Source organism: Epinephelus moara, chromosome 1 (genome assembly GCF_006386435.1).
Source record: "Epinephelus moara isolate mb chromosome 1, YSFRI_EMoa_1.0, whole genome shotgun sequence".
Classification (NCBI taxonomy): Eukaryota; Metazoa; Chordata; class Actinopteri; order Perciformes; family Serranidae; genus Epinephelus; species Epinephelus moara.
Window position 1 is genome coordinate 27,816,987 of NC_065506.1, and position 26,635 is coordinate 27,843,621.

General features: G+C 42.0%; 1 protein-coding gene across 4 annotated transcripts; it reads left to right on the top strand.

Annotated features, from left to right (window-relative positions):
- The first annotated feature begins 67 nt into the window (after window positions 1-67).
- Window positions 68-26,462, top strand: scube2 (signal peptide, CUB domain, EGF-like 2). 4 transcript variants are annotated; one of them, XM_050040205.1, is made up of 23 exons: window positions 68-281; window positions 708-827; window positions 1,170-1,295; window positions 1,694-1,828; window positions 2,663-2,788; window positions 2,880-2,996; window positions 5,021-5,110; window positions 6,826-6,942; window positions 7,043-7,165; window positions 7,873-7,989; window positions 8,157-8,279; window positions 8,581-8,697; window positions 10,300-10,389; window positions 10,536-10,658; window positions 11,395-11,562; window positions 11,924-12,127; window positions 20,215-20,385; window positions 23,322-23,489; window positions 24,046-24,207; window positions 24,294-24,491; window positions 24,614-24,766; window positions 24,874-24,953; window positions 25,524-26,462. In XM_050040205.1, exons 1-23 carry the CDS (start codon window positions 194-196, stop codon window positions 25,668-25,670), a joined length of 3,063 nt encoding a protein of 1,020 aa, XP_049896162.1. In that variant the 5' UTR covers window positions 68-193; the 3' UTR covers window positions 25,671-26,462. The 4 variants fall into 4 exon arrangements, with proteins under 4 accessions (XP_049896162.1, XP_049896145.1, XP_049896153.1 ...); XM_050040188.1 differs by having other exon boundaries at window positions 69-281; window positions 11,921-12,127; XM_050040196.1 differs by having other exon boundaries at window positions 69-281; window positions 711-827; window positions 11,921-12,127.
- The last annotated feature ends 173 nt before the right edge of the window (window positions 26,463-26,635 follow it).

Consider the following 26,635-nt stretch of genomic DNA (forward strand, 5'->3'; position numbering starts at 1 on the left):
ACACACACACACACACACACACACACACACACACACACACACGCACACACACACTTACTCACTCCTTTCTCTTTTCAAAAGCCCCTTGTGAAGCAGATTGACAGGCTAGAATGAAAATGAGGCGGACGCTCGGTCACGACTTCAGTGCGTACGCGTCCTTTTGAGAAGACCTCTAAACTTGGATCATATCACCATGGGAGCTATTTGGGCTGCAAGGGACTTTTGTTTGTTTTTGCTCTTGTTAAATAGTCGCCAAAGCGCAGCGCTTCCAGAGATTCGAGGTGGGACTGTAGTGAGTGTGTGAGTGCATGTGTGTGTGTTGTGTTTTCCAGTCGTGGAGACTTTACGCACGCTTTCAGGAGTGCGCTCTTGTTGTTTCCCCACTGGTGACTTTTTAATATTTCTTTTAGTTTCTTAATGTGTAGCTATATAAAAAACGAGTGGGAATTTATGTCCTCCCTGTACACATAAAGCTTTGTCATGTGTGTAACTTTAAGGTTCTCACTAGATTTCTTTTCTAATTGCCTACTAATTGTTATAGAGGTTAATTTTTTAGTGTTAAATGAGACTTTTGTGTCTTCTTAAATACATTCCCACAAATCTTAAAAGAGCATTTGTGTTTAAATGTTACACTATTTGATTTATGTGACTATTTGAATGTGTAAAGTAGGAACGTGTTGGGTAATCATGACCTATGTGGATTTCAGCAGACCCATGTGCAGAGGGAAGTGATGGCTGTCACATTGATGCTATTTGTCAGACTACCCAAGGCTCGTACAAATGCACGTGTAGAGCAGGGTTTAAAGGAGACGGAAAACACTGCGAAGGTAATGTGTCTAATTTTTGTTGAGCAGTTTGAGTCACATTCATGTCTGGTTGCAAAAACCATCCAAGTATCACAGTGGGATCGCAGAGTTTGGATGTTTGGGCACACGTTTTAATGCAGGATGGCATTCGGATAGCTTGTAATACTAACTACATGTTTGTAATTACAATATGAGAGCATTCTTAAATCAATTGTGGCACCATTTCTGAATTCCTGTAGCTGCATGTGATATCTACTAATTTATTCTTCCTTTATTTACACTAAAGTTCTTGTTCTTTCTGTGTAAAGACTTAAATATTTTGGATTTCTACTCCTTGATCAGTTTGTGATGTTTACTTCTCAGACATTGATGAATGCGACCTGGAGTACAATGGTGGCTGTGTACATGAGTGCAACAATATACCAGGCAATTACCGCTGCACTTGTCACGACGGATTCAATTTGGCACATGACGGACACAACTGTCTCGGTAAGATCGGCTTTAAACTCACAGAGTAAATAACCTTTTGTGACAGACAGAGAGCTTGGATCATCAGCTCCGATGGTTGAAGAGTTCATGTTTGTGTGGGCTGCATGTGAAGTTTCTCACACTCGCTCTGGCTGCTTTTCTTGAGCCCTCTTTGGGAGACTTTTTAAAGCGTAGCCTAATGCAAACAGTTGTGGTTTCCCTCATGTGGTGATTCACAAGATTTATAAACATTTATGTCTGAAATTTGGAGTGGGGGACAAAGCTCCACACAAACAGCCTTATTTGATTTGTGTTATTTAAAAGCTCATTTGTTGAAAACTCATTTGTGAATTTAACAAATCCCTTCAGAGAGTTTTGTAAACACTGTCGACTAATGCAATCACTTCGCTGTCTGGTAGATGTGGATGAATGCAAGTTCAACAACGGTGGGTGCCAGCACACTTGTGTCAACACCATGGGCAGCTACGAGTGCCGCTGCAAAGAGGGCTTCTTCCTCAGCGACAACCAGCACACATGCATCCACCGCTCTGTGGGTGAGTGATCAACACGCACACTTGTTCTCTAAACAGTCTGCATCTGTGAGCTTGAGGAAACAGATGATCTGAAGATACTTAAATTCAGTTTAAAATGTCTGGAGGAGGTGAGGCTGTAAACTGTCCCTAAGAGGTTTGTGTTATTTGTGTGTTTGTGGACGCTTGTATCTGCTAATTGTATTAAGCTGCAAAGAAAGACAGAGAATTATGTGGCAAATTCTCCAATCTTTGCATTGAAATCTAAGATTGACGGCACAATGAGGGGTGACAGGTTCAAGCTGGCTCCCGTCACTGAGCTTTTATCTGCAGCAGCAACATGCTGTGGGAAAAAAAAGATCTCTGTGTCCCGGAGAACAAAATAAGTTAATAACTGCATCACTCGGGTCTATGTGGTCTGTGTCACAGATTAGTCTGAAGTGCCTTTGTTTTGTCTTCTTGACTGAAGTCAACTTAAATGCAGGCACTTTCCACTCCATCGGGTCTTGACAACCCTTTTAAATCCCGTGGACCTATCCGCTCAGCTGTGACCCATCTATATAAATGCTGCTTCATTTCATCTCATTTCTCAGCTCGCAGCATTATTGAGTTTGTCGTAGGAGAGTTTGCTGAGCTTTGTTTTCAGGGAAGGAACTTTGGAGATACTTTTCCTCTGCTCACAGACTTTTTAGAGGCGCTAAAAATAACACAGCAGTTGATGTTTTTCAGAAGGCGTGAGGACAATCAGTGTCTTTGAGGATGCCAGACTAATCTCTCAGTATGTGTGCCTTTGTGTGAAGCCGGTCAGTCACTGTAGGAGAGTTTCATTGTGTACCTCTCTCCCTCTTTCTATCCCAGAGGGCCTCAACTGTATGAATAAGGAGCACGGCTGCGCCCACATCTGCAAAGAGACACCCAAAGGAGGTGTGGCCTGCGAGTGTCGTCCAGGGTTCGAGCTGGCCAGGAACCAGAGAGGCTGCATCTGTACGTGCTCGACGGCATGAAGCTGACTTCACACTGCACGCCTACGGTTGGCTCCGAATGTTACTAATATGTCTTTTGGTTGACCTTGCAGTAACTTGCAACCATGGCAACGGAGGCTGCCAGCACACATGCGAGGACACGGAGAACGGCCCCATATGCAGGTGTCACGTTAGGTACACCCTGCAACCCGACAAGAGGTCATGTGTAGGTAAGCACACTGTTTGCAGACTCAGTTGTTCAACAGAGGGGATGGAAAGCTGTGTCAGACACAGTGCTGCACTCACACACATCATTAACAGTTTCTGTCGTCTTAAAACGCCCCCTTTAATAAACAGCATATCTGAATCCTCTCATGGGTGTAGCCATATTGTCTGTTAATCCAACTGAGCCAGCAGCTCAGTCATTTCATTGTCATGCTGTGCAGCTATTATTCAAACTAGGGCTTCAGCTAATGATTATTTTCATTGTTGATTCATCTGTTGATTATTTTCTTAATCGATTAGTTGTTTAGTGTATAAAATATCAGAAAATAGTGAAAAATGTTGATCAGTGTTGCTTAAAGCCCAAGATGACGCCCTCAAACATAAAGATATTCAGTTTACTGTCACAGAAGAGTAAAGAAACCAAAAAATATTCTCGTTTAAGAAGCTGGAAGAGAATTTTGGCTTTTTTTTCTTAAAACAAAGGAATACTTCGCACATGTATTTGCAAATAGGTGCATAGGAGAATGGCAAGAAGAATAAAACTTGTAGAAAAGACTCCCACAAATGAGGTTTGCCTGATGAAGGTCTCGTCATAGAAGCTTTGCAGCATTTAAAATCATTATTTTTGCAAGTAAGACAGTGTGAGGAAGTCTTTTCTATGGCTTCATTTTCTTTAAAAAAAAAATTACTCAAACCAGTTAATCGATTGTCAAATTACTCGGCATTTAAATAAGTAGTTGCAGCTGTAATTGAAAGATCCCAACATTTTCAAAATGCCAAATATTTCGGACTGAATTTTGGGGAAATGTATTTAAAATGCACAAGACATCTTGAACATTTGAATGAGATGTTGTGGTACAGCCCCAAGTTTATTCATGACCTTGGAGACAGGAGTTTTTGAACTCAAGGCCAACTTCCCAGCTTTCTCCCCATCTCATGGTCTTCATCAGTGGATGGAGTTTTGAGGAAGAGATGTAACATGTGGTTGAAAGCTCTGGAAAAAGTTTATGTTTGTATCGGTTGTTTTCACATGTAAACAGAAAGGTATGATTCATGTTGGACGCATTTTGACAAGCAATCATTCTCTCGACAAAATGCTTCTGCCTCACCCCAAAGGAAACCATTAAACCAATAGCAGGACTATACAACAGAGCTTAGAAGATCTATGGTAACCTCCCTGTTTGGACTCATCACTGCACAGCACTCTCAAACTCCAATGCCCTGACTTTTCAAAACTACACAAATAATCTAGCCATTAAATTTTATTATCAGATCCTAGACAACAACTCCAATCCAACACTTACTGCTCTACTTCTAAGTCACAACACAAGACAGCAACACATTACTGTACCACCTTACACAAACAATTATGGTCAGAGATCATTCTGTTACACTTAAGATCAGGAACGAGATCCCACACTACATTAGAGCGATAACCTCTATGACACATTTTAAATAATGTATAAATAAATTAAATGTTCTGGATTTCTGTGTCGATTAAGATTTTTTTCCAAATTGTTAATTTCTGATCAGAATATAACGAAACTAGACTTCACCCCGAGGAGTGCACATTCCAGGAGCAGCTTACAGTATGTTGGACTTTGTTTCTTTAGCACTGCGGAGGCTATCTTGATGAATGAATGAAAGCACAGACTGGAAACATCTCTCTCTGTCAGCTCTCCTGTTAGGCAGTGTGCATTTTTCCACACAATGGTTATGAGGGATAAGGATCAGCCGTCAGATATTGGGTAATATCTCTCCCTCCAGCAGCAGTGTGTGTGAGGTCCAGGCGTATCACTGCGATGTTGTCTCCAGATTCACTTTACTGATCTCCTGTGTTATCTGACACACGCCGAGCCACTGCAGGCTGAATGTCTCAAGTGTAAACATGCATCTGGTTACTGAAAGGTGACCAACGCAAACGCCCACCGCTGAAGTCAATAGAAAACACAGTGGTTCTGTTGTTTAGAAAAATGTAGTGGAATCATGTACCAATTCTTAATCATGATCTTGTTTTTGTGTGTCACAGAACGAGATGAAGCCACCACTGAGTCCGCAGACCACAACGCCACATCCTTTACTGAGGTGGACAAACGGGTCAAACGAAGACTGTTAATGGGTAATAATTACACTCCTTCATTCAGAGCCAACTAACAGCTCAAATCTGTGTCTTACGTGACGGCGTGTTGAGCTGCCGGGAAGCACCCGGGGGTGTGAAACAGTGGAGAGGACTAATGTCTAGTGAACTGATGCATTCCTCAGACTTTTGAGCAAACTGTGAAATGGCTACGCACTCGCTGTCTCGCCCCCGGTTCCCCCCCTGAAAAATATGCATTTGTGACAGTGTGGTACATTTCACATTTTCCTTCCATGTGGGAAGGGCAGCGTGTGAATCTATTCTTGTATATTTAGTATTTATCATTTGTGTGATTGTGGGTCACTCGATACACGTAGAACATTATAACTTTGGCACCTTACCAAGTGCACGGCCAGCATGTGAGCTGAGTCTTGTGCTGTGTTATACATGTTGTTAGGGTACGTCTAGATCAGGGGTCAGCAACCTTTACTATCAAAAAAGCCATTTTTGTCCTGAAAAACAAAATCTGTCTGAAGCTGCAAACAATATTTGAGTCTTTTACTAGTAGGTCTAAATGAGCATTCATTAATATGTCTTAGCACAAAATGGCTACTGTGCAGTGGGTTATTAATGATTATTTGATACTTAATCATTACGCTGTTGGTGGTCAAAGCAAACCAGTCTGTCCATGCACTGTTAACCCTTTGAAACCTGAGCAAATTGGCTTGGTTTTTTCAAAAACATGGGTAGAAGGCAATGACCAATGAAAGAAGAAATGATCCAAAAAAAAGGGCAAAAAATCAGTTAAAAGAGAAAATTAAAAACAAGAAAATGATTTTTAATTAAACTGAAATTAAAAATTCTAATAATTCTGAAACATAATTTTAAATAATTAATAATGATTATGTATATAGTTTTCTCCTAGCTTTTCTTTTTGAAAAAGGTTCAAAGGTGTAAAGTTTTAAATACTTGTGAAGGTGTCTGAAAGCAGCACAAGAAAAATGGTGTTGCTCCAGGTTTCATAGGGTTAAATTCTCTACTTTCCTCTGAGATGTTTCCTGTTTTTGGATTTGGAATCCATAGCAGGCCTAGCTAGGAAGACTCAAGACCAGCCACCGCTTTCCCAAGATTTGGGAAAACTTAGCTGAAAAGGCGCCAAGCCATGGACCTATGATGCACATTATATTTGACAAAGCATTTTTGGTGTTTGGGCTGCACATTTTTGCATCTGGAAAATGCAAGAATCGCTTTAGGCCTACAACAATGATAAGTGAATATTAAAATGCTAAAATGAAACTGTTATTCATTTCCATATAATGTTTTGTCGAAGCCACAGGAAACCACTGCAGAGGAGCTAAAGAGCTTCATGTGGCTCTGGAGCCGCAGGTTGCCTACCCCTGACCTTGATGTTAACATGTACCTTATGGATGTACTCCGCAGCTCTGCACCTCACAAACATGCATCAGAGTTTCATTTGTCTGTTTCCATCAGCAATTATGATTTTTCAAAAACAGTATTAAACACTGTATATGAATGAGAGTGTTCAAATGAGTGCAAACGATAATTCAAAACCTATGGAGGAAACAGTATGTTTGTAATATCCCATCAACTCTACCGTCCAGGTATTTGAGAGCACAGCGTTCAGAAAATCAAGGTTCTGTTTTGCTAAGGATTTAGCATCTGACATTGAGGAATAACCTGTCATTTTTCACAAGCAGAAAGGTCGTTCACATACACGTTGTGTGTCGTCATTTCAGAAACCTGCGCGGTGAACAATGGGGGGTGTGACTGCACCTGCAAAGACACATCCACAGGCGTGCGCTGCAGCTGCCCTGTTGGCTTCACACTGCAGCCGGATGGAAAAACATGCAAAGGTCAGACTGCCAGTCCACAAAATAAGCCTCCCCAGAGAGTGGAGTGGAGTGTTTAAACTCTGTTGTAGGTCATGTCAGGATATCACCTGTTTCCCTGCAGATATTGACGAGTGTGAGCATCACAACGGCGGCTGCGATCACTTCTGCAGGAACACCATCGGCAGCTTTGAGTGCAACTGCAGAAAAGGTTTCAAGCTGCTGACGGATGAACGCTCATGTCAAGGTAGAAATGGCTCCCAGATTGTTTTAGTTAAACTCCAGACAGTCAACACAGATTGGGACAAAATGTGACTGAATGAATGAGATAAGAGGGAGAGGGATGTCACAACACCAGCAGTTATTTGTCATGTCCATTGCCTCTGTGTCCATCCTGATTCTTTCAAGTCTAAAAGGTTTAGTGTGCTATTTTATGACCACATATGTTAATGAATACTCACATATTTGAAGAGGAAAAAAAGTCAGAATTAATTTTTTTGTTCTTAATTTAAAATGATGAGAATATGGATATTTTTTTCTGCTTGAATAACATTAGCATCTCTCTGGGATTAAGCATTATTTTAGTGTTATATATATAGTGTTATATTACGTATTAAAAGATAAGTCAGTATCAGAGCAGCGTTAGCAGCTTCCTTTCTTGTTTTTTATGGTAACGAACCTTTGGATCATCAGGGTTTGTTCCTTTAATGACGCTGACCTGATGCAACTACAGTTCAATTTAAGGCATCTCAATGAAACACAGCCATCTTTTTACCTGTAATTACTATCAAAAGTTAAACGCAGTTTTACCTGATGTAGCACACTGCACTCGTCACATTTCACCGGGTGGGAAAATTCAGGATCAAATGTGTGTCTGTGGGTGGGAAATCCCTCCTGATGAAGATTGCAACTGACTGCCCTGCTATTATGTCACCTGCCTGATTTTGATTACAGATATAGATGAGTGTTTTTTTGAACGGACATGTGATCACACGTGTGTGAACTCCCCCGGTGGTTTTCAATGTCTGTGCAACAAAGGCTACACCATGTATGGGCTGGCCCACTGCGGAGGTGAGTCTGCATCGGGTGGAGGGGAGCTACACAGAACAATTTGAGCGTAACTCACAAGTGCTCAATTTAGAAATGTTTCAAGCTAAAAAAAAAACCCAACTGGTACAAATGTGTTGGGGGGTAATGGACCCTGTAATTATGATAATGATTTTCTCTTTTCCTCTCAGATATAAATGAATGCAGTGTGAACAATGGCGGTTGTGAGCAGGGTTGTGAGAACACCCTGGGCGGATATGAGTGCTTTTGCCATCCTGGCTTTAAGCTGCACTGGAACAAAAAGGACTGCACTGGTAAGCCAGTGCCTCTTCTTATACAAGAGGCACATCTGTTGAGTGCTGTTGCCTCTTTTGAAACTGTGTGACATCCCAAAATTTGGACTGAAACTTGGGGGACAAAAACAGGAGATACTTTGAATTCTGTTCTCTTTTTCTCTTTAATTCTCTGTCACCTCTTGTGCTTGAATAAAACATCCGAAATGCTACGATGTTGTTCGTGCAGTCAGGATGGTGGACCTTTCTGTGCCTCTTCCTCGTTGTTGCAATCAAAGGTGTTCTTTTTTTACCTTGGAGTTTTGTTGTGGTTTCTATCTAGAGGCTGAGGGGTTGCCACCTGCTAAACCCCCCTCTAAACCCACGCTGAACTGCAGTAAGCAAGAGGGAGGGGACCGCTGCTTCCTGACATGCCAGTCCCAAGTTCATATCAGCAGTGGTGAGTCGATTGAACCAGATGTTTGTATAACATGATTTACCTGTGCATTTCTAGCTGTATTGTCAAAGAACAAGTAGTGCAGAGGATGGTTTGGTTCATTTGGTTCATATGATATTCTACGAATTAGCGCCCCACGAATGACACTACATCCTTAATGTAAAGTTACGTCATTTTTATTAGGAAGTGAAACACGGTGATGATGTATCTTAATATGCCACATATTCAGTTCACTCGGTTCAAACGGTTCCAAACACTGGTCTCACGGGGGAAAGTCCTGTGTTTTGTGAGCCATCCTCACCCCAACCTGCCTGCTAAATGGACTACTCAGGACCACTTCCTTCTTTACTCTCATCAGTGCATTTGTCATTTGATCGCAGCCTTCTAAAATATGTGGGTTATGCACAAATTACTGTCTCATTATTACGTGGAGACACTCTCAGTTTTGTTACTGTCCTGCATACCTTCCTTCTGTTATTATTCATGGCACATAAAAGCGTCACTGTGCTGCTCCCACTCGCTGCACTTTGTCAGAGCTGTAATGAAGGCGGTTTTACTGTTGTGATGTTCCAAACAGAAACGTGGAGAGATTTTCCAAATTATTTGCAGATATATGTCAAAATGTAGATGCTCTGAATTTAAATCGGTTTGGTTTGACAAGACGTCCAACGGGTAGGAGACCCTGGGGTAGACCCAAAACACTGGAGGGATTATTTATCTCATCTGGCCCCGGAACTCCTTGATATCCCCCAGGAGGAGCTGGAAAACAATGCTGGGGAGAGGGATGTATGGAATACCTTGGTTAGCCTGCTGTCCCCACGACCTGGCCCCAAATAAGGGAATGAAAATGGATGGATGGTTGGTTTGAAACAGTGCACATGGTGCATGGACTTCAGTAAAGCTCTGAAAAAGCATTCAGACAGTGAGGCTCCTATAGGTGTTGTGAGTTGTAAGAACAGTGACTTCAGTTGACACACCTCAGTCAGGTGCACCATTACTTTCTATGGCATGTTAAGACCCAAACAGCATGGCACACTTAGGGCTGAGCAAAATATCAATATAATATCATGCTATGAGACTAGATATTGTCTTAGATTTTGAATAGTGTAATATCCTAAGTGTTGTCTTTTCCTGGTTTTAAAGGCTGCATTACAGTAAAGTGATGTAATTTTTGAACTGTCCAATTGTTTGCCTTTACCCACTTCGTCATTATATCCACATTACTGATGATTATTTATCAAAAATCTCACAGTGTAAATAATTTGCGAAAGCACCAATAGTTGACCCCACAATATCGTCACAATATTGACATCATGTTATTTGGTCAAAAATATCACAACCATTGATTTACTCCATATAACCAAGCCCTAGGCACACAGCAGGTCAGGTATCTCCTAAAAAAGTGATGCATGTGGCTAAAGCATGCTAATGGGAATGCAATTAGTCAGTAAGTCAAGCTGTTCTAGACCCAGTTGTAAACATCAGTCTGCAGAGCGACTCTTCGTGTTCCTACACGCTACCTGTTTGCTCTCTCCGACTTGGCTTTTGTGGCCTTAACTTTTGTCTGTGTTGGTCGGTGTGTCACGGCCTCTTGTGTGTTTTCAGGGACGGAAGATTCCTACACAGTGACCTGTGGAATGCCTCTGCCCTGCTTGGCTGACGCACAAAAGAACAACAGTGGCTTGCATTGCTTAGGCAAGTACAAAACATCACAGATTTACATCTATCTTTCCACTCTGCCACACAAAACAGTTACTTTGGAGCAACTCAGGCTTCCCTTGTTCTCAGTTGATGAATCAGTACATCAGAATGAAGATGTTTTCTGTTCCTCTGTCCCACAGGTCCAGAGATGTCCAGCGTCCCACGCATTAAGACCACAGCCACTTTCAGGTCCGGCACAGCAAAATGCAATTTAAAACGAAGTCAGGAGAAACTGAAGGAGAGCTTAAACTCAGCACACTCAGGTACAGAGGTTGCCACGCAACAAACATAACAATGCCTCCAAACACGAGACTTAGATCACAGATAGACAACGATTAAAATTACAGCTTCTTCATGTTACTGGTTAAAAAAACATTAAGGGTTTACCAAGAGCTGCCAGCATCTAAAGCCACAATCTTTAGAAGATAAAGCAGACCTGAAGGCTGCTTCAAAGTAAACCAAAAACCAAAGGCAAATGTGAAAGAAATTTGTGGTGAAAGTGATGTGGTTTGGAGTGTCTTGAATGTCTCAGTGCAGCACTTTGTCTGGCGGTGACAGGAGAGGATGTAATTAGCCATAGCATGCCTTTCAGTTGGGTCTGACCTAGCCATCAATCACATGGGTTTCCGATTGTAGGATTATTTTGCTTCTCCAAAGGGTTTCGGCATGGTCTTTAACATCGCCCACAGTCACTGAGAGGACATGTAATTGTTTCAAATAAAAGAAATTGTCACTGTGACATCTCGGCCTTTCCTCAGCTTTCCGGTGACAAGAAATGATCAAACCAACTGCATATATTGTCTGTTTTAAATCTGTTTTAAATCTGGGTATGATGTGGCGTTTGCTACCAGCAATAAATTTGTTGTTTACTGTGAGACTGTCTTTGATTTTCTTTAACGATTGTGTGTGTGTGTGTGTGTGTGTGTGTGTGTGTGTGTGTGTGTGTGTGTGCTGGCTGTGGCGTGATCGTGGGGGGGTGGTTGTCTCCCATGTCCACAGATAGCAGGTTCCTCTTCACTGAAAATGTCCAGTTCAGCTACGTGAGCCTGCGCTGCACCTCGTCCGGGCAGCGAACGCGCAGCCGCCACGGCAGGAAAGCTGGCGAGGAGGACGGCTCCTCGATAACAGCTGAGTTTGAGCTGGATGTGAACCTAGAGGAGGTAACAGGTTGGTCTCTCTGCGCTTCCCCTCTGCCTGCCTGCGACCTTCGCTTCTTGTTCTCCGTCCTTCTTCTGCTGCTGTCTGCTCGTCACTAAACAGACCAAACTGTTAAAGTATCTCCTGTTTTGACTTGGCTGTGGTGGTGGGCTCTAGGTTGGGAGTCAGAATCGAGGTGTGTTTATTTTATGTCATGAATTCTCTATAAGTGTTGGCCTGGATTGCTTTTCTTCTGACTTCATGGTGCATTTGTGTGTATGTCTAGGTAAGCATGCGAGCATCCACGCATGAATGTACACTTTACAACAGGTGTGGGAGATGACATGTTGGCTGTGGAAACAGTTGTGATATCAAATGCTTCTCTCAGCAGAGAGCTGTGACCTGAACTGTGTGCGCCGGCGCTCAGAGAAGAGGCTCAGGAAGACCATCAGGACCCTCAGGAAGTCCATCAACCGGGAACAGTTCCACCTCCACTTCGCCGGATCTGATTATGAGCTCGCCAAGAGTCTGGGCAAGCCAGCAGAACTGCCAGGACACTGTTTGGCGGGACAGGTGCTAGTGGGCAGGAAGTGTGGTGAGTTTGGTTTTTGTATTTACTCGTTATTCAACACAAAAAGCATATTAAATGTCAGGACGTGCACCATTCAGCCAGGCACCACTTCTACTGAAGATAGTGATGCCTCTCATCTCTTAAAGGCCCAGACACACCAAACTGACATTAAAGAGCTAGTGGCGTCAAAGGCTGACTGTTGTGTCGCCTCACATGTCTTGGCCAGAAAGTTGCACCTGAACACACCTCAAAGACTAGACTACTACAAATAGCACCTATGTTCTGTGCCTGCATTTGAAGAAATAACTCTCAATAGCTGCTGGCGGCTGTAGTCTGTATTCGTCATTCAAATAAGGAAACAGGGAGACCGACAGGACGGCTTCAAGACTCTGGTCAGCCAGTTAGTACAGTGACAACACAACCCAATGTCGAAAGAAGTTTTATTTACCAAGGGCTCGCGAGCAATAACACAAACCATTATGAAAAGTTTCTGCTAAAGAGCTCAATAGCTTAAAGAATAATCTTACCTGATATAACAAGTTTCGATATGAAGCCCTCTTGACTTAAGTTGTTTCTTTGCTTTCCTCACTTCCATTTGTATTTCATTCCCACGCTGATTCAACATGCTGAAACAGCCTAAATTACACCTACAAGGGCTGACTAATGCCAAACACACCACCAAAACTAGGGCGAAAGACACTCACCGACAACCTGACATTGACTGACTGTTGGCGTGGTGTGTAAGGGCCTGAGTGCAGATTCAGCCACTTGTGTTACACCTAAAACCGGTCAGCAATGTCTCTGACCAGGCCATACACAGACAGTTGGGGTTGTAGCAGTGTACCGGTATATTCACGGTATATCCAGGTATGAAGATTGATGGTTATACTGTGTTTTTGCATATCTATGGCAGTGGTTCCCAGTTGGTGGGTCCTGGTCCAAAAGTGGGTCCCAGGTCCACTCTGAATGGACCGCAAGTGAGTCGCATAACATGTCAAGTTTGTAAAAAACGTAGTACAGGGAATTTCCAGCTCAGAAATTTTACTTTGAAGTGCCGTTTCCTGCTGTAGAGTGAGTGACTAATGGACAGCTACATGACAGAGACAACAAACTAGTTCATGGCCAAATGCAAGTATGACGCTGAATACACTGAACTGTGTGGACCTTGAACAAATGACGAAGGAGGAATCTGGACCCCACAGCTGGACCAGTTAGGAATCACTGATCTATGGTATTTTAAAAAACAACCAGACGGAGAATCTCTCCTTTATTTTGTATTTTTTTATGGGAGGCTTTTTACATAAACTTTTAGAAAATGGTTTCGAGTTTCATTCATACTAAAGTGTTTGTTCAACCAAAAACCCTTCTGTTTTCATTCCTTCAAGGGTCATTGTAACTGATAATAATTATAGTAATTGCGTAATACCGTTTACCGTGATGTTTTCTAAGACGGTTATCGTACCGTGACAATCTCATGCCGTCGCAGCCCCACACACAGCAGACTCAGAGTCATGTCTTAAAGCAATTGAAATGGTCCATGCCAGTGAGATATATTTAGACAAGCTGGTTTAATGATTGGATTTGGGGCAGGTGTTGGCCAGATGAGTGCCATATTTGGTTTGCAGACATGCTGTAATGAGCGAGTTGGAGGGGAGAGCGAGCTCGCATGGAAGAACAGAGAGTCTGTTGTTGGCCCTCCAAGCTGTGAGATCTTCCAGCATCTCCCCGGGATAAGAGTGTAACATGAGGGCTGATGGCAGGTCTCCTGGTAGCTGTTGCCTCTCGGTTTGGTTTTTATATACAACCTGTGATGGAGAAAATGTTCATTAAATAAGACCGCACACTGTCAGCGTTTGAGAGCTGAAGGCTGGCATGTGTTTTCTCTGGCTGTTGGGACCGTGCGCCCCTAGTTTCGGGCCTCACAGTAAGTTTGCTGCCTGCTGCACGGCGCCTTTATATCAGTAAGAGGAAACCGGCGCCTTTCTTCTGTTGAGATGTCTAAATATTTATTCAAAAGGAATGCGTTTTGTTCGATATTTGCACATGTCTACAACAATGTTGAGGATGTTTGAATCTGATGCTGACCCAGATCTTTAGTAGTCTTCGCACAGCCCTTTTAGTGTGTTTAAGGTTTTTGTTTTATCCCGTTTGAACTTCTGGGAATCGATGGAAATGTTTGCACTTTAATTGGAGACCAAAACTTGTATGTAAATAAAGGTATCCTGTTTCATTTGTTGGGAGAAAATCATTTACATCACATATATCTCCCTGTAATACCTTTTTTGGCCTCTACATTAACATCAAAGTTACCTCTGCTGTTGAGCTGCCGACATGATTTAAACCCAAACTGCTCCTGTTCATTATTTCCATCTTTCAGTTACACCGGTCTTAAGTGTCTTGATTCCTTAACTCCCCCGCTACGCTTTCAGGTCAACATTAAGCAGTCTATTGGCCGTGGCAGGGGTGTAGACATGTAATTTGGGAGAGGAGGAGCGGGGGGCTGAAAGGCATTCTTCTTAACCTTCAGCTCTTTAAAGGAGCTATATTTCTCCCCTCCTCCCCCACCTCCCGCTCTGGCTTAGCTCGGAGTGCAGTTTAGTCCTTTTCAGTTTGCCCACTCCATTGAAAACCCCATTTGGGGCTTGTTCTCACTGCCTGAGAGGGATGACAACGCAGCCTCCTGTGCATTTGGAGAAAATATGCTTTCACCTCTAAGCAAAAGCATTTCTCTTTGAGTCTGTGATTTGTTTCGGCTGCATCGATTTTTATTACAGAATGTTGTTTCTATTTAAATAAAATGATTGAGCAGGATTTATTTATTTTATATAAATATTTTGTTGTTCAGATGCTTATACGTACTTTTGTCAGAATGTGACATATCCATATAAAAAGTAAGACAAGAGCAAACGTCGAGACAGAGATGCCGGGACTGGTGCGCATCCACGTCCGTTTGACTCCTGTAGTCGACTTGTTTGCGTGTTTGTTTTAACATTGAAGATGTTTAGGAAGTGCTGTTGATTCAAGCTGGCAGTTTGAGTGCTGTGTCCCCCCTGCCCCCCAGCTGGGGCCACTTTGCATGACCCCCAGCCACTAAACTGCAAAAGAGAATTGACTTCAGCCACACCATGGGAATCAATTAGCATCAGTTGTTTGGGCCTCCGCTTGATGGGCGCGAGCAGCGATTGGGCCAAGCAGAATGGGGGGATTCAGAAACCTGACCCCTTTTATTGGGTTCAGCTCCTTACCACTGTGATACCGTAGTGTTTTCCTATGTCATCAAGTAGGCAAAGACTGGCGACTTGAATAGAGGTGAAAGGTCTTTTAAACCTCTTTGGGGCCATCAATTCGAGGACTCTATAGAAGCGTCCTTTGCATTTGAAAGGCTTCAAGGTTTTTTCTCTCTTTCACTCTCACTCTCTCTCTTCTCTCACTGCTTCCCTCTGTCAAATAAAAGCTGTTAGAGGACAATGCAATGATGGCTCCTCATGGTCTTTCAGAATAAACAATAGGCTTCAAAAAATGAACTGCTCTTGAGAGAATTACATTTTCCTCCTTTAGAGGAAAATCTAACAATTTGCTGAGCCACGTATAATGGATCCACGTTAAAGCTTTTGTGTGTTGAGCTTTTAGTGATAGTGGTTTCTCTGCTTACAGGCAGCTTAGAGGCTACAACCGAGGGCACATTTTGCACTGAAGGCCCGGGATTTAATTGATTTATTCTTGTGTGAGATCAGCTTCAGTTTTCAAGTCAAGTTCTTAAGACCATCAGACAGACGCAGTAATTCCCAAATTAATTACAGGCATCACTCTGAATGGGAGGAACCAAAGCAAAACGGTGCTTTGGTCCCTTTAATCAACTCTTTGCACTTTAGTGAGATAAGAGGGAAATACTCCCTTTGATTTTGCTTCTGTGTTTGCTTTTAAAAGAGGCGAGGGTGCTTATGATGGTATTAAAAGTTCCTCCCCAATGCACAGCCATGTTGTATAAAGTATTAGGACGTGTCAGATGTGGGGCAGCTGTGGAGAGGGCTGGTGCTCTTTTGTCTCAGTGATTTGGTATGGCTGTATCGGGGTGGTTAGCAAAAGCATTTTAACAGCTTAATGGTGGGTTTTCGTGCACATTTGCGTGTCCCTACAGATTTGCTTACAGTGTGTGTGTGTCCTGAATTGCTCCTAAACTAATGTGAAAGACAGGATGCAGACCTTTACTTCTGTGTGAGTGTGTGTGAATGGCCATGCAGCCTTTTGGTTTATTATATATATTGTCAAAAAAAAATATTATTACATTTGAAGTAATAACAGTGTCAGTTTTACCAATTAAAAACTACACTTATTACTTTTGATACCAAATTTTGAATTGAAATGGATCAGAAACATATTCTTCCCTTTGTTTTTGTCATAATCCATAACATGATTATAAAATCATTTGTGATTCTTTAACCTTTAGCAAAGACGTGTGTAATAAGACTACATTTAACACGAATAACGAGCAAAACTCTTCATTTCAGTGGCAAACCTCACACTGTTAAGTGAAAAAATTCAGACTATCCTCTGATGAAATGACAAATAACCTGACTGATGTAAACATACTACATATAAGCTCTACGTCTTTGAGGAACTTGTGAAGATAGTTTTGTCAGTTACTGTATTCTTTAGAAATATGATTAACAAAATCTTTAACAGTAATAATTCATTTCAGCCATAACCTAAAGCCAGTATAGAAGATCTACGTGATTGTTTACACAATTAATATTTTTTGCATTTATGGTTTACGCTATGAAGAGCACAATCCCTGTATCGTGTCATATTTACCTCCGCCAAGGAGGTTATGTTTTCGCCGGCGTTTGTCTGTTTGTTTGTCTGCAAAATAACTCAAAAAGTTCTGAACGGATTTTGATGAAATTTTCAGGATTCAGATTCAGATTCAGATTCAGAATACTTTATTAATCCCCGGGGGGAAATTGTTTTTGTTCCAATGCTCCGTGCAAAGTAGAAAAATAAATACAGCATGAATGGAAACAAGAGATAAAGATGAAGATATAAATAAAATACTAAAATAGACAATGAAATAAATAAAATAAAATATTAAAGTAGACATTAAAATAAAATAAAATAAAATATTAAAGTAGACAATAAAATAAAATAAATAATAAAATAGTAAAGTAGACAATCTGAAATATATACAATATACAATGAAATGGTTGTAGCGTTATAAATGAAATAAGAATGAGTAATTATATTGTGTGTTTTGTTTTATAAATAGCCAAATGAGTCCGATCATCAGAGGGAGGAGTTGTACAGTTTAATGGCCACAGGTAAGAATGACTTCCTGTGGCGCTCAGTGGTGCATTTAGGAGCAATCAGTCTCTGGCTGAAGGTGCTCCTCTGTTCGACCAGAGCGTTGTGGAGAGGGTGAGAGCCATGCTGAAGTATCGCCCGCACCTTTGACAGCATCCTCCTGTCTGACACTGCTGTCAAAGGGTCCAGCTCCACCCCCACAACGTCACTGGCCTTTCTGATCAGCTTGTTGAGTCTGTTGGCATCGGCTACTCTCAGTCTGCTGCCCCAGCACACCACAGCAAACAGAATAGCACTGGCCACCACAGACTCATAAAACATCCTCAGCATAGTCCGGCAGATGTTAAAGGAGCGGAGCCTCCTCAGAAAATAGAGGCGGCTCTGTCCCTTCTTGTAAAGGACTTCAGTGTTCTTAGTCCAGTCCAGTTTATTGTCTATGAACACACCCAGGTACTTGTAGTGTTCTACAATGTCCACGTTATGCCCCAGGATGGAAACTGGGGTCACTGGTGTCCTCGTTCTCCTCAGATCCACCACCAGCTCTTTTGTCTTTGTTGTGTTGAGCTGCAGGTGGTTCAGCTCACACCATGAGACAAAGTTATTCACCACAGCCCTGTATTCAGCCTCCTCACCCTTGCTGATACATCCAACTATAGCAGAGTCATCAGAAAACTTCTGAAGATGACAAGACTCTGTCTGGTAGCTGAAGTCCGTGGTGTAAAGGGTGAAGAGGAAAGGAGAGAGGACAGTACCTTGTGGGGCCCCGGTATTGCTGACCACTGTGTCTGACACACAGTGCCGCAAGCGCACGTACTGTGGTCAGCCAGTGAGGTAATCCACAATCCAGGACACAAGGGGGGGATTCACCAGCATCGCCGGAGAGGAAAGGTTGATAACGGCACAAGGAACAGATGATAACTAAAATCCTAAACTAACTAAAATCCGAGCTGCTTGGCGGAGTGCTCTAGTTATGACTAGATTTCTACCACAAGTTATAGTCCTGGGGTCTCATTTATAAAACACTGCGTACAGTCCATACTAAAAATCTATGTACGGACAAAAGCCAAAAACAGCGTGCGCCAAAAAATGTTTGCCGATTTCTACAACCAGGCTTCCACCTCACCGTCTGCGTCGCCAATTTCCTGTCGCCAAAATGCTCATAAGCATGGCTCAAAGTTTCTCCCATCAAGTCTGTTTTTATAGATCACAACTTTCACATTTGTGTGGGAAGTGGCGTATGCCTCTGTCAGGCATTGTTTTGTGCGAACACAATGTTTATAAATGAGACCTCTGGTTACTACTTCCTGTCTTTCAAAGGAGTTTGTAAGTTAGTGATTGAGTTTAGGGTGTATAAAGGTTGGTGGGAGCTCAAAGGGACGGTTTCCCCCCAGATCATAAATACATATTTTTCCTCTTATCTTCAGTGCTGTTTATCAAACTAGATTATTTTGGTTGTTGAATGTTGGAGTAATCAGCCGTAGAGATGTCTTCCTTCTCCCAAATATAATGGAACTAGATGGCACTAAGCTTGTGGTGCTCGAAGTGCCCTAAAAAATAGATTTGAAAAACTCAACCGTGATGTCTCTTTCCAGAAATCACGACCCAGTTAGTCCAGATTATCCACGGACCCTGTTGTGAGCAGTTTCATTTAGGAACTTGCTGGTCTACTCCCTCCAACCGTATCACTACACAAAAGGAAGTGTGCATCTAGCGTGCATCTAACGTTGATAGTGTCCTCCTCAGTTGAGCTGTGACATTAACTAGCTCAGAGGTGCAAGGTGAGCTAGCAGTATCTTTGATTTTGGGGTGAACTGTCCCTTTATAATGCATCAATAAGTATGATGTGTTTATGAGTAGTTCTCTTAGAGGTTTTCTGTCCGACATGTAAAGATAACTTCTTATAAACATTAAGGAGATACCTTGGCAAAAAGCAAATATAGTGTGATTGACTTTGATAAATCAATGACAATGAATTATTTGTTTGTAGAAGGTACACTGTTGAGTGCACTTACACTTTGACTTTAACCAGTTGCAGCATTTAAAGGCCCTAGTAAACTAGTGTACATTGTGCTGAACTGCATCAAGGTCACTTATACTTGTAACGTTCATTGCCGTGCAAATAAAACTCTCAAATCTGTCAACAGATTGATAAATTGATCGGACTCAGCCTTTGATGTGTTGAGGATGCTTTTCAGTTTGTTTATACGTTTCAAGTACGTACACGGTCCTGTCTGATTACACTTGAGAGGCAGCTGATGAAGTCCGGGTTATTTTGCTTTAATGGTCTTGTCATGCAATTGAGCGGCTGTATTTATGCTGTAAATCTACAGTGTGGTTAGGACTGTTTGAGTATGTGTAGCTACAGGGCAGACAGGGCTCTATTTGTTGATTCATGTCTGCATTTGACATTGTCTAACTCCCTTCCTGACACTGATCTGTCTGCTAAATTGATGTAAATTACAGCTCAGACACATCCCTCTGTTTTGGGTGTCTTAAGTGTTTGTGTTCAGTTTGTGAGGAAAATGTTTGATTTCACCGACTAGAATAATTAAATTTGTTCCAACTTGGTTTCATATCACAGAAGTCTTTTTGAGATAATTTGTGTTTTGGTATTTAGAGAACATGTTTTGTCAAACTCACAACAGCAATAAGACAAAACTATCAGCTCTTGGTGACGTGACGAAAACCGCAACCTTTACCGCTCCTTGAGGAAACAAAGCAGACCTTAGTTAACATTTGCTGTGTGTGTAGTCAGGGATGCTGATTGAGTTAATAACCTTTATCTATCGTGTCATTCCCCACCTGTGTGTTAGTGAGCTGCAGTGCCGGGACCTACTACGATGGGGATCAGGGAAGGTGTGTGTTGTGTCCCGCTGGAACGTATCAGGATGAGGAGGCACAGATGTCTTGTGAGGTCTGTCCTGGACCTGAAGGAAGAGAAGTCTCCAAGGTGGTTGGAGCTCGAAACATGTCAGAGTGTGGAGGTAAGACAGTCAGGTCAATTTTATTTATGAAGTTCAAAATCACAATGTTACAATCTGTACAACATATGAAACCCTCTATCTTTAGATTCCAACTTCAGATAAAGACAAACTTTCCCATAAAACCTTTAAAGACCCAGACACACCAAACCGACATTAAATAACTAGTGGCAGCAAGGGCCGATTGTTGGGTTGCCTTTTTAGCCTGTGTCTCAGCCAAAAAGTTGTACTTGAACACACCACAGACTACAGTCAACTAACAACATAGCAGCAGGCGGCAGTAGTCTGTTTTTCAAAAAATGGAAACTGGAAAGATGCTAGTTAGCCAGTTAGCACATTAACATAACCTGATGTTACAGGAACACATGATATTTATCGTGTGCTCGCGAACAATAACACACTTACAAACCGTTTCTGCTAAAAACATAATCTTACCTCATATAACAGGTACGTTTTTGATCCCATGCCCTCTTGGCTTTAGTTATTTGTTTGCTTTCTTCTTGTGCACAGAGGTAAACGGCCAATCAGGGTAATTTAACTCAACAATGGGCTCTGCCGGCTTCACCGCCAATTCAACATGCTGAATTGGGCAAAAAACAGGCAACAAGGGCAGACTTGTGCCAACAGTGAGGGGCACACTGCAAAAAATAGGGTGACAGATGCTAACCGACAGCCTGACGTTGACCTTCGGCCGACCATTGACTTTATGGGCCAGGACCCTTATGAGGACAAAATTGAGGAAACCTAAGAATCCCTCTTCCAGGACGGACAGACATAGAATAGTGTTCAGAATAGACAGAGCAAAAGACAGTTTGATAAACAATCTACAACAATCATGTCATGGTGTCCAGATACAGCAAACATGTAGTTAGTCCAACTGAATATTCTTATACTGACATTATTGAATAGTTGACATTAGAGAAACAGTAAACAGGGGACGTTTCCATGGTGGGATTTGTGTCTTAAACCGCCAGGCTACTAAAATCATGTTTATGATTTCATGTTTACATTTGAAACATACTGGCATTTTTTCCAGACACAGCTGTAAGATAGACAGCACAAACCCACATAATTAAATCAGTCCTCTTGTTAACATGCATGGATTACTGAACAGGCCTACGGGGCACAGGCCCAGCGGCCCACAGGCTGAGGGGCTCACAGTGTCAGGGGCCCCCCTAGCCTTCACACCTGCAAAATGCCACTCAAATTAACATGCACCGACCACAAAGTGTCACAAAAAATTATGAACAGGTGCAGAGGAACTGCAAACAGACACATCTCTACCAAAAGGGGCAAAACAGCCACAAAGAGACATCAAATGACTACAAAGAGACGCAAGACAACAAAAAAGAGGCACAACCACCACAGTGTGTGCCTTCTTCCTATGTAAAAGAGGTGATGAGGCCTTTTGCATATTTGTGCCCAGGGGCCCATTGTCTCAGAATCAGCCCATGCTTCTTCTAACACTATTTAAGGTAACTGGCATTATAATGGGAAAACAGGGCACATCTGTAGTTCACCTATTTTAAGTAGTTATGATGTATTCCTTGTAAGTCATCAACTGCCTGCACAGTTTTTCACTACCTGACTGTGAACATTCATAATCATATTAAAAGCATTTCAAATATGAACCCATTAAAGGTCCAGTGCGTAGGATTTAGGGGCATCTATTGGCAAAGATGGTCTATAATATTCATAACTATGTTCTCATTAGTTTACAGTCTGCCATGTTGTTCTACAGTAGCCCAAAATGGACAAACCAAGCACTGGCTCTTAATTTGGCCATTTGCTTTTTTGTGTTTTCATGTTTTTGCCTTTTTCGCATCAGCCAGTCAGCAGTTCTTCTACACGCTTGGGACACGGGGAGAAGTTTCAGTTCTGCAACTTCACTGCTAGTTGCCACAAAATCCTACACACTCAACCTTAAAGAAATGTTTTGACATTTTGGAAAATGTGTTCATTAGCAAGGTTTAGAGGAGCTGATCTGTGGATTTTTTTGACAGTGTCAGGCTAGCTGTTTCTATCAGTTTCCAGTCGTTGTGCTAAGCTAAGCAAACCAGCTGCTGGCTGTAGCTTCATATTAACTGTACAAACATGAGAGTGGCATCAACCTTCTGATCGAGCTCAGCAAAAAGCACATATGCACATGTCCAGCAATTTTTAACTATTCCTTTATACATCACAGAAGAGTTTTATGGTTTGATATTTAAAAGAAAAAATGCTCAAGGTTGGCTTTTAGAATTTCGTCCTGTTGGTAATGACAATCGTTTAAACTGGGCAGCTCTTGAAAAAGAACTTTGTTTACAATAAAACAGAATGCACAAGCCGAAGGGAAATGATAATGTAATATCTGAAACATGTAAACAAAAAGCAGAAAAAGCAATAAAGGCACAGAGAAATGTCAGTAGCTGTTTTGTGAATATGAGCCACACAGGAAGCGATGGTGCCAGGATAAAGATCTCTCCCCGGCAGATGTTCTGCTTTGTGTAAAGCCAAAGAGGCTCAAGCTTAGATGTTGAAGATGTGTTTGAATTCAAAAGGTGAACTCGGCTTCTTTCAGTCCTGAATAATAGCAGAAGGAGCCTCCATGTTTTTCCTCCTGTGCTGTTATCTGAGTCACTTTGTGGCTGAATCCCAGATCCCATCTCCTCTGTCAGACTAAACAACAAGAAGCTATCAGAAAACTCCCACTGGCACCCAGTGTTACACTCTGCACTGCAGATAAAACATGATATCATTCCATTAACATGTGCTTGAGCTTTGCTTTATCTTATCTTAATAGGAGGGGAGAGTATTTTGTTGTATATTTCACTTACAAAAATAGGAAAAAAACCTTAGATGTAAACTAATCCAAGAGGCGCAGGTTTGATTTTTAAGAGCCAGAGAGGTCAAAAACTGTGTTCACACTCTGATTTGACCGCATGCTTGTGTGTGTTCAGGTCAGTGTTCACCCGGTCAGTACTCTCATGACGGCTTCGTCCCCTGCCTGCCCTGTCCTCTGGGAACGTACCAGCCAGAGGTGGGACGCACCACCTGCTTCCCTTGTGGAGGAAACCTGGTCACCAAGCGCAGTGGTGCCATTACCTTCCAGGAGTGTGAGACCAAAGGTGCCAAAGTCATTTTTATTATTGTTGTTGCAGAGTTGAAACGTGACCCCAGTTTAGTTTCATGTCTCATGTTGTGACATAAATGGAGGGATTAGATGGTTGTTTTTCAGGCTGAACATATTTATGAAAACCTGTCAAACTAATTCGATAAAGGGAAACATCTGTTGTTTTGACTCTTTTTGACATCACAGCAGTATCATGTGGTTTCTGAGTCTGTGGGGCTCTTGAGTGTGTGTTGACAGGCCCTCTGCTGCCCTCTGCAGCCACTGTGTTGTCTGCACACTTGCATGGTTGAGTCAGTTTAAAAGAATGCACCTCCTAGATGTCATGCCTTCAGAAACTTTTGGTTTTAGCTTGATGACAGTGAGTTTTTATGTTTTATCTATTCTATTCTGAGGTAATTAACAAAGGCAGGGAAGTAAAAGAAACACTGAACACAATGAGAACACATTTCAAAATAAAACAGGAAGTGGACACCAACACATGAGCATGAACGTGACAGAATATCACAGTTACATCAACTAATAGTTTTCCATCACTGTCTTGGCTCCTGCAGTCCAGTGCTCTCCAGGACATTACTACAACACCAGCACACACCGCTGCATCCGCTGTCCCACGGGCACGTATCAAGGAGAGTTTGGGCAGAACTACTGCGTCGCCTGCCCGGGGAACACCACCACCGACTTCGATGGCTCTACTAACTTCATGCAGTGCAAAAGTATGTCTGTCTGTACACAGGAATTCCAAATTAAATCCAGTTCCAGGTAATTCAGATATATCTGACACATCTATGTCACTTTAAAGACAGACAGTGTGGAGGAGAGCTGGGAGATTTTACCGGCTTCATCGAGTCCCCCAACTATCCTGGGAACTACCCAGCTAATGTGGAGTGCACCTGGACCATCAACCCACCACCCAAACGCAGGATCCTTATTGTTGTCCCAGAAATCTTCCTGCCCATTGAGGACGAGTGTGGCGATTACTTAGTAATGAGAAAAAGCTGTGAGTTCTATTGTTATGATTATACTACAAATATTGTGTGTCATTATAAGCAGACTGCCAGAAGTAATTGCTGTAAGCTAACTGTCGATGTCGTCCTTTGCGCTCACGTCCTCATTTCACAGCTCTCTCCAACTCTGTCACAACCTACGAGACTTGTCAGACCTACGAACGTCCCATCGCTTTCACCTCCCGCTCCAAGAGGCTCTGGATACAGTTCAGGTCCAACGAGGGAAACAGTGGGAAAGGCTTCCAAGTCCCGTATGTGACATATGACGGTAAGAAGAAATATGAGGTTCTGTGCTTTGATGATGATGCTGCTACCTCAGTGTGTTACATACATTTGATTCAGTTGTTTTAATGAGCTGTTTATGGACTGTTTCAGAGGACTACCAGGAGCTAATAGAAGACATAGTCAGAGATGGAAGATTATACGCTTCAGAGAATCACCAGGAAATTCTCAAGGTATGTAGGTGTACATGTTTAACAAGGATTTTATGTTTTTGTGCTGTGTGTTTTCACTTTGGAGTTAGCCAGAAACTTTGACATGTAGTGGTGTATTACAATGTTTCATGTATAATTCACTTTATCTGTATTGCACCTGTTATTCTCCGCCCATAATAACTCTCAACACCTCACCTCTGTCTAACAGAGAGCTCTCAGCTTTATGGTTTTGCTTCTTCAGCAGCCTTGCACATGGTCAATTTGCACATTTTTACACTCTGCCTCATTGCATGGATTGGATATTTGTCTAATGTATATGTATAGTTTATATTTTAGTAGTTGTATTCTAGTTTATTTTTTATATTGTGTATTCTATAGATAATTTATAGATATCGATCTGATATTTACGATAGGCTTGGGCAGCATTAAGGTATTATAGAGTACTGGGGTGTGTTTGTGTTTATGTATGTATTATGGATTTAGGTTCAGTGAGCATGTAGCACCCTCTTTTGGACACCTGTGGAAATGCAGGCTGCTGCTTTATCATCGCTTTTCTTTGCTTCCCATTAATACAATCTGTTTTCTCACCAGGACAAGAAACTGATGAGGGCGCTGTTCGATGTGCTGGCTCACCCACAGAACTTCTTCAACTACACAGCACAAGAATCAAGAGAAATGTTCCCCAAATCCTTCATCCGCTTCCTCCGCTCCAAAGTCCTGAGATTCCTTCGCCCGTAGGATGGGCAGTTTCTGGATATTTCATGAAAAACCCAGATTAGATCCCGAAGAGAAAGTGAATAAGTCAAGCAACTGGACTTTAAACTGGAGCTTTAAGAGGGAGAAATGAGTGTAGACCCACATGGGCATCCTCACATGCTTGTTTGGAAAATTGGAAACATGTTTTAATTAGCAACAGTTGAATTATGACCATCTCAGGATTCCATGCTGTACATGCCAACGTTATGAGACATTTGCTAATAGCATCATAATGAAAAACAAACGCTGTAGCTGAACAGATATATGCTGAATGTCAGTGTGCTGTATATAGAGTGTGTATCTAGTTTTAACATAGGCTACGTTCACAGGTAGAGCTTCATTGACAGAAACACTGCTACATGTCAGAAACAAATATAGCACAAATGTTTTCTCGGGAACATTAGCACTACTGAGGAAGTAGTGGCACCACAAAAGCAATTATTCTGATAAATGTTTTGTATATGATGTAAAGAGTTTTAGGTGAAATGCTAATGTATTGTAGCAACTACGTACATTTTTGACAGTATAGCACCGCTGCAATCGCTGGTGGCCGACGTATTTGATGTTCCAAGGTGTGAGTGAGTGCGACTACACCAGTACGCATCAGTATATTTTGTATTGTTACCTAGCAACCAAAGACAACTGTTCAGAGTACATGAAAAGAAAAGTCCTGTAAAATAGAATTGAGCTATTCACCTGTCTTAGATGACACATGTATGTATATTTTTATGGTTTTGTACATCTAATATGCTGTAAATAAAGATAGGAAACTTATTTTGTGTTTTTTGTTTCCTTTCCTCACTTTCATGTCATATTGTATTTGTGGCACAAAACAGAAGGTTTCAGTTGTTCCAGCTGAATTTCATTCTCATACACACATGCACTGTGACTGCCTTATTAGACCAGTTAACATTTAAAGGGACAGTTAAGCTGAAAATTGAAAATAC

What these genes read in the sequence shown, in the direction of transcription:
- scube2 (XM_050040188.1), top strand. Translation starts at nt 194, where the DNA reads ATGGGAGCTATTTGGGCTGCAAGGGACTTTTGTTTGTTTTTGCTCTTG. An exon ending in TGACGGACACAACTGTCTCG is followed by an intron (nt 1,296 to 1,693) that starts GTAAGATCGGCT and finishes GCTGTCTGGTAG; the next exon opens with ATGTGGATGAATGCAAGTTC. An exon ending in GGATGAACGCTCATGTCAAG is followed by an intron (nt 7,166 to 7,872) that starts GTAGAAATGGCT and finishes TTTTGATTACAG; the next exon opens with ATATAGATGAGTGTTTTTTT.